The sequence below is a fragment of the Bombus huntii genome, chromosome 10, assembly GCF_024542735.1.
Source record: "Bombus huntii isolate Logan2020A chromosome 10, iyBomHunt1.1, whole genome shotgun sequence".
NCBI classification, from domain to species: domain Eukaryota; kingdom Metazoa; phylum Arthropoda; class Insecta; order Hymenoptera; family Apidae; genus Bombus; species Bombus huntii.
Window position 1 is genome coordinate 13,323,165 of NC_066247.1, and position 14,074 is coordinate 13,337,238.

General features: G+C 39.7%; 1 protein-coding gene across 1 annotated transcript in view; it reads left to right on the forward strand.

Annotated features, from left to right (window-relative positions):
• The first annotated feature begins 1,460 nt into the window (after positions 1-1,460).
• The window catches only part of LOC126870486 (neuropeptide SIFamide receptor-like), a 60,350-nt gene continuing 47,736 nt past the window's right edge, over positions 1,461-14,074 (forward strand). The window contains exon 1 of the mRNA XM_050628262.1: positions 1,461-2,796. Coding sequence (XP_050484219.1) covers positions 2,229-2,796 — 568 coding nt within the window. The 5' untranslated portion in view covers positions 1,461-2,228. The remainder of the gene's footprint in view (positions 2,797-14,074) is intronic.

Below are 14,074 nucleotides of genomic sequence, written 5' to 3' on the forward strand. Positions count from 1 at the left end.
ACGATAAGGAAAATCTTACGACGATTTTCAGGGATTTGCAACAGCGTGAAGTTCATTATAACTCTCTTTGTGGCTAGAAGATTTCGAACGGTTAGACGCGGAAAATTATGCTTTGAGCGTTGAGACGTTAAATGGACACGCCATTCTTCCTTTGTATTCTCTTCTTGCAGGAAATCGATTTTAACAGAGAGAAATATGTTTTGAAGCACGAATAGCATAAACGATGGCAAACTCCATGGATCCAAATTAAATATCGAGAAGAAATTTCTAATGCTATTATTCCTACCAATATTTGTATGAAAATGCGTGAAATTTTTTTTATAAATCTCCGCTACAGTTTGAGTCTCAGGAATTACATAATTTCGTAGAAATGTTCGTTGTTTGATTACTTTCTCCTACTAGAAAAACGAAATTTATGTTCCATTATCAGTGCTGAAAGTATTTCGGACAACAGTGTGTCTATTATTAGAACCAAGTCTTCGTCTGAACGAAATCTTTTATCGTCGTGTCGGAAACTCTGAAGAAGTTGCTTCTTCGAAACCGAGTTACACAAGTTCATCGTAGGCGCTCACGAGGAAAACGTTTGACAATCGCAAAAGGTTTGGTCATTTCTAATCCAGTTTATTTGTTTTCTTCGCTCTCCCTATAGATGTTTTTCGTTATTAGGGTGAGGCGAAGTATCATTGCCACTGCATACCGATAAAAAGGAGGAGAAGGCAATACTTATTGGATAAATTCGTTGAAGGCTGGTAGTTTAAATAACACGGTCGTAACCAATATCGCGAACATAGAAATGAAAAGTCGTAATGGAAAGTGTGTGGAGGAAGTGAAGGAACTTTCGACTCTCGTACGACTGTCGTGTTTGTAAAGCAAAGTTTTACAGAGTATACATCGTGGCGTCAGCGTGGCTAAATGGCTGCGATTTCTCCGAAGTTGAAGGAACGCGTGTAGGGGTAGAATATATGAAAGCGCGTGTGAAATAAAACATGTTGTATTAGAGCATGGCACATCGTATTCTAAAACAGATTTTCAAATATTTTATTTATCAGTAATCCTATTATCGTTGTAACTGAACCAAAAAATCCTTTGTATTTCATAGTTCTATAAAATTATAAATTGCTCGAAGCAATTAGAGGATCGGTTTGGCTCTTTGATTTTTATATTTATTTCTTACTTTCGTATATCTTTTTTAATTATCATTTTTAAATCGTCATACTATCGAGCCTATAGAACTTGTCCATTTCTGATCACGATAGATCCATTCATAGATGAGATCCTTTAATTCTGTTTCTTATCTTCGCTCTTTGCGTAGAATTGCCTTCGAATCTTGCTACTTCCCGGTCTCGAGCTGTACGCCACTACGATGATCGTGGCGTAGCTCGCATGCGGGTGCATGTGCCGGTGGATGGTAACGCTTGCGCAGTGACGGCGCGTCGCTAGACAGCTCGCCGCTACGGGTGCATCTCGCGGCAGTTCACAGTCGTCTTCTAAAGCAAGCTCATTAGTCGCTCAGCATTCGGCCGGGACACCTTTCCGTGGATCACGCTACACACGTTCGAATATCTCGTGTCCCGTTCCATTTGATATTCCACCTTTATCTCCTCCGTAAAAACTTCTCCCTCCATCCATCTTTCTCTTATCTCACCTTTCGTTCCTAATCAGAGGCTATCGATCAACTACCAGAACAAAGTTTTCATTGAACAAGTTAAGAAACAAACATCTCCCGCCGCGTTCGATATCGCACAGTCTTTCCGCGAGGGGATGCAACGAAGCTCGATAGGCTCTCGTACACGTGCTAGTTGACCGTCTCTTACTTCTTCCACCAAAATATTTTTAAATACTCGCGATTCATCGTCTCCGCGCGTTTTCTTCGGTTATGACATCCGTCCGGTTCCAGTGAATCTCTTGAAACAGTCTGCGAGTCTCCTATCCAACGACGTCTCGATGATCGAGTGTCGCATAGCATCGATATTCTTCGAACGGATAAGTCGAACGTAAGGAAATACCAACCACGGCATCGTAAAAATCGATTGAAAGAGGACGATACAGGGGAAAGGGAAGCGCAGATCCAGATACACGGATCGATCAGGTGAACGGAGTGTACGTAATCGAGGGTGAAGGCGGAACTCGGGCGAGCCGAGGTCGTCGACACCGCGACGCGACGTCGACGGTGCAGAATATCAAGAGAAATATAACGAGCACGGTATCGAGAGAACGAAACTCGGCCGATGGTCGAAACAACGTCGACTCAACGGTTCACGATCAAGTTACCCATGCTGCAACCACCGTCTCCTCTTTTGGAGATGGCATCGCTACGTCTGCCGGACTCCGAGGAGTTTGACGTTGATACGCGTCGTAGAAGTAACAATGGAAACGTCCCGCCTACCACCGTTTCGGCCATTCCACAGACCACGGGTACCCTCTTGCAGATGAGGAACGATCTTGGCGATTATCTCAATAACTTGATCGCGGAGGCTATCACGACCAATCCGAGGACATCGATGGAGGAGCAGGGTGGACTTTTGAACGCCAGCAAGACGGCGAACCTCTCGACCGCTGAACAAATTCCCGATCGGCTGTACAGGCACAGCATGGCCATGTCGGCGGTTTACTGTGTCGCTTACGTTCTGGTCTTTGTCGTCGGTCTGATCGGGAACAGTTTCGTCATAGCCGTAGTGTATCGGTCACCGCGGATGCGGACTGTAACGAATTTCTTCATCGTCAATCTCGCGGTCGCTGATGTCCTTGTCATAGTCTTCTGCCTGCCTGCTACTCTGATGAGCAACATCTTTGTCCGTGAGTACCAAAATGTTACAATATTCATTTACAATGTCGTTCTGTTGCTTTATATTTAAGGAGAAGATTTTAAAATTATTAGATCGAGAATTTAAAGTTTAAATAGTATGATTCGCGAATGCGAAGAAATATTTTATGGGGAAGGGCTGCTTGGTATAGATCTTGAGTTGTGAGAGCTTAATTATATTGGACTAATGAAATCGCTGGCTTTCCAAGGGCGTTTAAAATCTGTTCTATACATAGGATTATTAATATTGAGAAATCCGAAATATACAGAAGAATCTCAGTTATTAGAACACCGATTGAGGAAGCGATCGATTATCGAAACATCGATTAATAGAGAATTCGATGGTCACGCACGAGAAACATAAAAATAAAAGAATAGAAACTGAGAAAAGTTCTTACATACCTACCCGAAATCTGTTAATATTCATAAAACATGTAAATTTATTCGATTATCCGAATAGCGTATATCGCGATTGGTTCGAATAATTAAGGTTCCACGTTAATATAAAAGCTCGAAATTATTCGTCTAATCCATTAGGATCTCCGATAGCAAAAGATTCTATACCAATATTCTTCCTAATCCGCTTGACGCCACCACTCGAATTTCGAAAAATCGACCAATCGCAACTTCTTATCTATTATAGCACAAAATTTTCTCCATAAACATTATTCGGTACTTACAAATCACCATCAACGACATTTACGATTCTTTGTACGATTGCGTACACACGAATCTAATACGGACAACGAGAAACTCTGCTACCGATCTCGAGTATTGATCATGCGTGATCGAGCGAAGAGAGATCGAGTGGGAGAGAAAACGTAAAAATTGGATCGAAGGGGATTAAAGGAGAGGCAAGGTGCGATTCGTTCGGCGTCGATTTGTCGTTGCAGGGGTCTCCACTCTCTGGAACGAGCTCGTGGGGGTCACGGGGGTGGAAGCGTGCCCGGCGGGGTTCCCTTGCCAGTACGGAATCGATCCCTCCGTGATCCTCACGAGCGGGCCATGTTCACGCTCGATGCACCGAGCGTATCGCGATTCTGATTTCACACAAGAGCCGACAGCTTCATCTCGAGTAACTGCGAATAAATTATTCTATAATGGAATCGGGCGGAACTTACCCCTTCCATAGCTCGAAGAAAAGCTCGTGAATTCTTTTCAATTTCCCGTGCGCTTCATCCTGATCCCCACCGGGTTTATTTTCGAAAGAAAGTTTAATCTCTCGCAGGCTTGCGCTCGCGGAGACGATGGATTCAGCGATCTATTTATCGCACTTTTGCGTGAAATATACTTTTAACGATTCAATAATTTAATGTAACGTTTTGTTCGATTTGCGTTCAAAACGTTTCAACCATTTTGCATTCAAATCGTTATAGTGGAAATATAACATAGGGACTCTGTCGAGCTGTTTGTGTATGAACGCGGCAGAAAGCCAAATTTTTTCAATTTCTTGCTCGCTGGATCACGATCATTGCCAAATTTATGTCCAAGAAAGGCTTAATTCCTCTGTAGATTTGTGCTCCATCGATTTAACGACGATTAATTAAACGGGTCAGTTAATGCCGATTCGAAGGAAGGGATAACGAGCAGTAAATATAATTTCGTCGAGGGTAGATCGTCCGATTAATTAGAGATTGTTACGTGCGTGTATCCTATGTAACGTCCATCTAATTACGGTTGTTTAAACCGGATCGAAGGGCGAGTATAGATGTAAAGGGGTCGTCTCTACGATTCTGCGCGTCTTCGAAGGTATGTGTCGCAAATGCGAAGCAGGAACGCGCGCGGATAAAATGTTCCAGCGAGATTTACCAAGATCCATCGAGGGATCCTGCGTATCGATCGTTTGTTTTCACCGAACGGGGACCGTTACTGCCTTGTGTCCACTTTATTATCCACGTTAGGGCCGTAATGCTGTCGCTGGCAGCGTTTAAGGTTATTGAAACCTAATAAGACCATCGTCGTTTCCCGTTTTAGCGGACTATATCTTATTCCGAATCGAAGTATTTGCTACTGATAATTCCTTCCTCATCAGATGTTTGTTTTATCGTCATCTTTACCTCCGCTTCCTCGTGTTTGAGTATTATACCTTTTATCAATAGAAAATATCCTCCAACAAATATTATGCAGGAGATATCCACGCTTTTTCGATCGTAACGATTAAAACGTGACAGAGAATCGGTCGTGCTTTCGCATCGTTCGATCGATCGTATTTTTCCATCGTCAGGTGGAATTAATAGTTTTTTTACTTCCGTATGAGCAAGAAATTTCTATATTCCTTAGCGATTCTAGTTGCTTCCGAATCAAATAATTCGTTTTTCGTTCAGTAGCTTTTCAGCGAGTAAATGGCAGAAAAGAGTTCCGTTCGAGGGACAACGATCGGTTCATCTGGTCTCGAATCGCAAAGGTCGCGATAATTGCGATAGAGACGGTATTCGGCCGTGAGCCTCCAGAGCAGCCAATTGTCAGCGTGTCGCATTGTCGCACGACTAACGACGTCATTAGCACGCACTCGCGCGGCCAACATGCTTCGCCAGTTTGTTTTCTCCGAGGAATTCAAGTGTTTCCTACCGAGTACCCGACTTGTTCACCGTGTAAACTATTTGCACTACAATTTCTGGATTTTATCTAGTAAACTCATCTTTTGTCGTCGTTTTGCGATGTCGAAATTATTCACAATTTTCGATCATTCTTTATTCTACAAATAATTGTAATCTAATTATAAATTCACCATCCACTAAATAAGATTCAAAAATGGAAATCCATTGAGATATATACTATCGATTGAATTTACTGAACCCAATTTTCTAGACAACCATCCTTCTAAGCGCTTATTTAATAATTTAAACGTTTAGTCGGACAAATATATGACAGATTTCCTTATCCATTATATAAGTACACACCAACAGCTTCGGTGCAACATTTAACATGCAACTTTAAACATAGTTATTTACTTGGGCAATATAGAATAATATGGTTCTTTCTTCCCGCTGTAAAATGCAAAATGAGTTCAGTCATCGATTTTACTCGACGTTCGAGTTCAAGGCGATACGTCGCTTCTAACTTCTCGAACATAGATTTAATCCAAGAATTTTCATTCCAGCTTTTATCAGACGAAAGTACTTTTAAACTTTATTCAATTTTTTCCCTTATCCCCTTCTTCGATCGAACGCGACATTCGCAACGTTAAATTTTGAAAATCCAGTGAAAACTGATCTACGATGTGGATATTAGGATACCAATGTCAAGAATTACAAGTGTAAATGACTAAACAAATATTTTCTTTAAATTCGATAAAACGTTCGAGAAAATATATCGTAGACGCAAACTTGGTTAGCCATCGATAGCTTTATACACCGTTTGCTCGATTTTATTTATACGATTTAAAGTAGAACATCGTTGTTGCCAGTCTTGTTCATGTAGAATTCTTCTCATTTTACATAGGAGTTTAACGTTCGATTAAAAAGTAAAACAGAGCAGTTAATCGTTAAATAATTGTTTCAAAACTTGTATGACATTGCAAGATCGACAAGTATCGATTAAGTACCAGTAGAGGAAGCCGCACCGTTTGATCAGAGGGTACCATTTTCTTCCGAGAATATCGTCTACACGAAATGAGTGAATTCTTCTAGATCCCTTTGTTTACTCTCCTAAAAGAAACTTAGAGACTATAACGAAATTGAACTCGTGTTCGAGGTGGTGCTTCTGCCGTGGGTGGTGGTAAAGAGCTTTCTCTTTCTCCCTTGTGAAATGATTGCTCCATGGCAGGAAGAAGTTTCGTCCCCGCGGGATGATTTTCGTGCTGGAAATTGTCCGCGCTGTTTCTCCTGCATCTTTGCTCTGTAATTTATTGTCGGGGACCGTGGTCCGGATGGTGTTTATTTAGTAAAAATGTTTGTCGATTTCAGTGTGCGTGACATAAGAGATTAGGGTAAGAGTTAGTAAGTTCGACTTACGAAAACAAATATGTATTACTGATAATTCTACCGAGCCACTCAACTAAACTTGTCAAGTAGGCTTCGTAAACATCCTATAAATTTGCGGATTTTTATGCAAATACATAATTTTCACATTACATATGTTTTCCATATCTTACATAAACGACGTCGATTCAGCTGTTCGAATATCATTGCTAAATGTCGAAGATGATTGCTGTAAGAAATTGAATTCGCCGAAACCATGAAGCACATATACGATTCTTTTAGCAAACCGATAAGAAAGAAATTTAATCGTATTCTGAAGAAAGTTCTCGATTGCAATATGATATCGAAAATTTCAGAAATTCCGTATGGTAGAACCATACGAGGACTAGAAGAAACCCCAATTACATCTTGCGACGTTGAGCAATCTATTTCTGCTTCTAAATTAGACAAACGATATCGATTTACTAATCTTGAAAAAACTACTGTTACTTACTGTAACGCAGATTATAATAATTAAATGTAGATAATAATATGATTTATATTCCGTCATTTATATGTACGTATCGTGTGTATGTATTTTACGTAATTTGCCATATATCTTACACGATATGACATATTTCCTGTGTATTTGAATATTTGAATATTTTTACGAGTTTTAGCTGCATAAAAATCCGCAGTCTACCCATAAAAAAACAGACGTACAAAGTTTTCATCATTCAAGTCAAGAGTGGCAATAAAAGTGAGCTCGTTTAATTCAGCACGATCGTCGGCAAACAGTCGTTTTTCGAAACGTTCTTCAAACACCCGAAAGAAGGTAGCTAGAACTTCTAGTAACTGGTCTCGAAAGCTCGCATTGCCGAAAGGGTGCGCGAAACGCAATTTCAAAGGTCGGTTGGCGGTTTAGAAAACTATGCAAATCCGCGGAAGCTCGTTATAATTACGTTGTAACCGTGATTCGAAAGCGGCTCTTAACATTAGAGGTTAAATGGGAAACGAGACGGGTGGGTGTAATCGCGTACGATTATGTTAATAGCGATATCGGTCAACCGTTGCCTTTGACTGGTAATCGGTGCATAATAACGCGGTGGATCTCGTCTGTGAAACGGGCAAGTTCTCGTTGAGTGACGAATTTCCACGGTTGGTCGGAATGGTCATTGGCAAGGAAAATACTGTAAGGTACGGAAAATAAGATACAATTGTCGAGTATTTATGATTACTTTAAGTAAAAAAATCATTGAACACGCAGATAATACGTGTATCTTGCTGTTTAATATTAAAACGATTGATTCGTCGATATTATGTCAATAATATCGATAAAGATTTCCCACGTAGAGACGCCCATAACTTTAGCATCTGCCTAATAAAATCGATATGCTATAACAGATTAACGTCATTCACATGCATCGTTTTATTAAAATACTGCGAAGCTATCTTGCTTGGAGTATGCGGCTCAAAAGTATTTCAATATCTCTCGTCCTTCAACATTACAGTATTTGCCAAACACATAACCGGAGACGAACTCTCATCGCGGATATCTCTAAAGATCCCAATCCAAGGACACTGATTGTGGTTCAGAAATTTCGTTTCATAGAACCAAAATGCCGATGGAGGCAAGAAATTGAAATATTGGGGATGTTCGACCGATATTTCGAGAAATCTGTAAACACGAATCGATAGAGCCGAACGATAAATAGAACAGACACGAAGATTCTTTCGGATTTACATGAAATTTGAGATGTGTTTTCGATCAACTCGGAAATAGCAAATTAAAGCAACATATTGGAACATTTTTGGAAAAAAGAACTTTGCAACGTTTTCGTTAATTTATGACCAGCGGTTCAATTAATGTGGCTGTTCGCTTCAAAAGACCCTCTGAACTCTGAACACACATACATTGACGCATCAGGAATGCCAATGCACGGCTAAGCGGTCCCGAACGGCGAAATCAGCCGCGCCGTGTTCCGATGATCGATTCTGTGCGCAGGTAATTCGATTTGCCGTGTCGTTAGTCTAGAATCCCGAGACCGCTGCCAATTTCCATTTCAAAGCGAACGTTAGTGTGCCTGTGTACCTGCATACCTACATACGTATATTCAGCCGGAGCTGTGGAAAATGTGGACGCGCCGTTTTCGAGGCTGAACGATCACGCCGTCCATCGAGACGGATAACTCGTAAAATCGCTTCTCACGCTATCCTTTTCTTTGGTCTTTGCACGTTCTGCCTCTACAAATGATAAAATAATCGGTAATTCTGTTGTTTTAGTCATATCAATTTTATATCTTTATTTTAAACTCGTTACATGGTATTTGTCTTTGGATTTTTTAGTAATATTCGGTTTAAACAACTAGGTATATAATATTTTAATAGACGGGAATTTTTATCGGGAATTTCAACGACTTCCTTTCGCCGAATATTACGTGATTTAACACGCAATTCTACAAAAAATACGTGGATTTGTACGATACATATTTCTGTGGAGACAAATACTGTATGAAAATTATTTGTTAACATATAGTATCGTAGATAATGAAATTTGGATTCGCTCGTGTTAAAAATCGATCGATAGATAGATAAATATTGAAGAGCGTCGAATCTCTTCAAATTTGTGTATACTTATCGATACGTGGTGCTTCAAGCCCAGTTTTATCGAAGTAGCACTTGTCCAGATCATGACCTTCTCTTTTGTTCGATTCAGGGCAATGCTCGAGTACAAGTATTATCCTATTTCGATAGCTTAATCGTCCACGCCTCAAAAAATCAAACAACGAGTCAACCCAATTAAGTAGCTGCACGAACGTGAGACAATCGCGATCACCTACGTACGATTTATCTTCGTTAAAATCAATTATAATCGATTGAACCACGACGTACGATGTAAGATTCGTGTCAAATGCCAAGGAAGTGAAGAATTCAAGAAAGACGAATTAGGTTAGGTATGTTTGATCAATTTTTCCTAGTTTTAGTTTTTATTCGTAGTTTATTTATAATTATATTTTGTTATGGCTCCGTACTAGCATCTTACGATCTACGTTTCATTTACACACCATTGCCAAATACTACTATTTATTTATAGATATTTTAATTTTCCTATTAACTTGCATTATTTTCTATCAAATGATGTTCTATTTATATTTATCAAATTCGCATAAACAAAATTTTACAGATATTTTCATTCACTGAAGCGTATTTGTAAACTAAATCTTGATTTAGTTTGGTCGGAAAGGAATTTGCGAGAAACGGCAAAACTAATTGAAAGCAAAACTGTTGTTTATTAATTAAAGTCACTTTTATGGACCATTATCGCTTATCTTCCGGTCTTACTGGTAGGAAGTTCAAATAGAAATGTCGGATATCTACGAGATTATCCGTAAACCCTGGATTGTATTTAAATAGCGTCTTCCTAATCAAGAATCCAAACATTCCACTGTGAGATTTCTATCTATAATTGATCTAGCGGCGCTGATAATGGGTAACGATGGACTTTTCCGATTTAGGCGGAAAAAAGGAGCTGTAGTAGGAGGTAAAAAATTAGAACGTTCATAGTAGAGGATCGCAGTAGGACGTTCTTTTAACGCGTTATAATACCTTCCACCCTACGAAGGAAAAAGAAAAGATAAAAGAAGGTAATAAATTTTTCTCTCCGTAACTTGTTGATTTAACAATAACGAGTAACGAAATTCCAAAAATGAGTAGTGTTTTAATAAAAATCCGCCGAAATCGAAGCATTAGGGCTAGCTGCAAATGTTCTTCGGAAACGTTCCTCCATCGTGACGACACTTTCGGAGTTACAAATTGATTTGATAAAATGCAGTGGATAAAATTTCCCCGGAAATCGATTTGATCGATAATCAAGGCCGTTTTTATAGTTCTATAGAGAAGGGCGGTCCTCCTTTGGGTAATCACGCGTGCTTCTGTGGATATTCTTAAACTTTGCCTTAGATGACTATCGTGTAAATCACAAAAATCGGAAATTCGTCCGGTGTAATTTTCCCGGTGTAAAATTCTGTCACGAACGCTCGAACGCATAGGCATCTTGTCTATTCGTATTTGAATACATTTTGGTTGGCTATTATTTTTTCATAGTTTTCGAATCTACACGCCGTTAATATAATTTTTCAAGCAAAGCATATAAAGATATTCCGTGATAATCCAGTCTCCGATTATTTACGATTAGAAAGAAAAAAAGGTTTTGGTCTTTGATCATCCCGTCTTTCTTCTGTCTGTGATTTTTCATTAATCTTGCTCGACTATAGAAGATTCACCGGCTGTTTCGAGCAACTGTTACAAGTAGAGGAACTTCCTTGTTTCGTCTGTCAAACGATGTTTCCCATTTCGAGAAATATTCTTTCGAGCCCAACTCCGCTCGTTTCCGGAGCTAAAGGGGAACAAAAACGACGAGAAGGAGAGAAGAGGGAAAGGAAAAGAAGCAAAAGAACGAGTCAGATTAATCATTACGATCGATGCACCGATAATTAGGTCGTGCATTTGGCTAAACGCGGACAAGCCGAGAGAAATGGAGATGCGAATGATTATGCGATGGGTGTTCTGGCAACAGGATTGCATAGAGATATATGTATAAGGTGTTCAAGTTTTAACCGATTAATTAAAATTAATTGACATGCCTTTGATCGTTTCTCGAGCGATAGATGTATAAAATCACGATATTTTAATTTTGAAAATATATAATCGCAACATAGAAGAGGGCAAGCACGAGCGATACGAATAAATTTTAATCACGTAGATTGAGATTAACAGTAAAATGCATCGACCGTAAAGGAAATAAATTTATCTAGTTATTGTGAAAATAATTAAAGAAATAATATTTCTACTCTCTTGCGGCGTCGCAAGAAACAAAGGCATGTATTTAGCTGTTTATATTTAAGAAATTAGAATTTTCATTGATGGTTCCGTGCCACGGAACCAGTTTGTTAGACTGCGACTTTCTAACTCTACTTTGCACGTTCTACGAAAGTGCTTTATGAATTTATGGCCCGTGGAACCATTTGTAAGATGCATGTGAAATTTTCGTGCGTGCCATCCGAGATAATAGTTCAGAGTGATTTATTACACGTGTGTATAACTTCCACAAATAATATATCGTGCCTCTTATTTATTTCCAACTACAACTAGTGACACGTACTAAATACGATGAATGTTTTATTTGAAGAAGACGATGTTTCAAAAACGAGCCTGTATATGCATACACATGTATATCTTAATATTACACGACGCGTAAAATAACTAAATGAGGAAGGGTGGAAAGAACAGAGCGTGGGGTGGAGAGCTCGTACAGCCGCGGTCGTGCACGGCAGACTGCAAGCCGTGGGTCGTAGATAGCGGGACGCCACCCGAGTTCAACATGTATACATACGCCCCCGCACACGCAGACAGGGGTAGATGTATCGAGTGCGCTGGCTGCACGGGGTGAACGTCCCGAGGTGACCGCGTCCCTGCACCCGCCAACCTGCGCTACTTCTCAGAGTCTCCTTCGGAAATTGGGGCTCGGTTCCACTATGCCACTCTCCCGTGCTTCCCTCGCACTAGTTACTCATCAGTTACTTACAATATGATAGAACGTCGACTGTCACAATTTTACTGCACTTTACATTATTCGGAATTTGTTTGGAATTATCCGATGGCACGGGAAATTGTTATCGATAACTACTTATATTTCTCTATTACTTAATTTACATCGCTTCTTGTTTTCCCGAACGATGGATAACTAACTTATTCACGGTTTATCATCGGTGCTGTATCGTACATTTAATTGCACTTACGTGTATTGCTTCCAAGGAGCTGACGTTGGTATTTAAGATTTTTAATAGTTGACGCGTCTGCGTGATATTTTATTCAAACACGAGATCGCAGAGGGCAACTGATTTCAGCAATCTTTTGACATTTTACGATGCGATATTTGGCGAAACTTCGTTCGAAGTTGTAACTGCTCTCATTACTACAACGAAGCAAAGGTTAACTGGATACAGATATTTCGAAAAGTAATATCATAAGTTATCCAAAAGGTACAACTTATCTACGTAGCGTCGTTTCGCAAAATTTGCAGAAGTAGGGCAATATATTAAAATATCGCTCATGGAACAACTAAATACCATCTGAATGTCAAGTACTCGTGTTACGATCTTATCACGCTTTCATGAAAATTCAAGAAGTTCGCCTTGAATTAACGAACAAATCTTTCTATTCGCGTAATTGATTCTTTTGTGAGAAGATTTATGATAATAGCACCCTCTTAGGCATTTCTTTAGCAAGATACCATTTTTAAGAACAAATGGAATTGAAAGAATCGATCAGTCTGAACAAATAGTATTAGTATCTTTTCTGAGCTAGCTGTATTTCTTTCCGTATTACGCATTTCTCTCATTTATTTTCTGTATATCGCAATTCTCGCTTCACTTCAAAACTTTTTTCTGAGAACTCTTTAAACCTCCATAATCCGATCTACGGTAAAATATACAAAGAGCGACGACGCGAAGTTTATACGAATCTTTGCCAAATTCGTTGTACGTTTTTAAAAGTTGGGCTGTTAAACCGGAAGTGTAGTAGAGACTTGTGACGCGAAGGATATCTGGGTCTTTATGTCAAAAGTTTCTATGGAAATAAATCGAAACAAACGCTCGTTGATTTCGCATTTCTCGCGTGATATTCGAAACGAACAGAGAGCCTCGTTAGAAAGGGTGGCCTCCGTTGTCCGTGACAGCGTTTCTTTAACAAAAGCTGCCTTAAAGAGCCGTCACACGAATTACCAGGCCATTGTTCGCATCATTCGCGTTGTTCGCAAACGAACCGAGCAATTTCCAATTAACTCGATCCGTACTTTGCTCCTTTCGGCTCTGATGAACATCGTTCGTATCGACAACCCTTAAAAAACTGATTGAAAGCTGATAATTCCGGTGCATCGCCTGTATCCCAACGATGAACAAGAATAAAAGGGGAAAAAGATTAACCAATTTCATTTCGGTGACTTTAATCACCGTTCGCTGGACATCGCGATCTTACACAAAAGTTTCTGTGTTTATTGGAAGTCGCTGATTCCACGAAACTAAAGACAGAGGAAGGTTTCGTACAGTTTTTGTGTTCCCAAGCTTCTTATTTTCACCCTTTTTCTTACTCGAGTAATTAATTGGTTTTGTTTCGACGTTAAATAGCGCGATACCGAGCCTGATGCATCGTTCGAAGAAAAAGTATTTCGAGTAATTATCAAGTACATTCACGCTCGTGAGTATTCGCAAATTGAAAAGAAAGGCTTTCCACCGGACCATAGTCCGCCCAGTCAAAATTCTGTGATAAATCATCGACCCTGACACATATTATCGCGGTCCGCGCAGGGGAATAC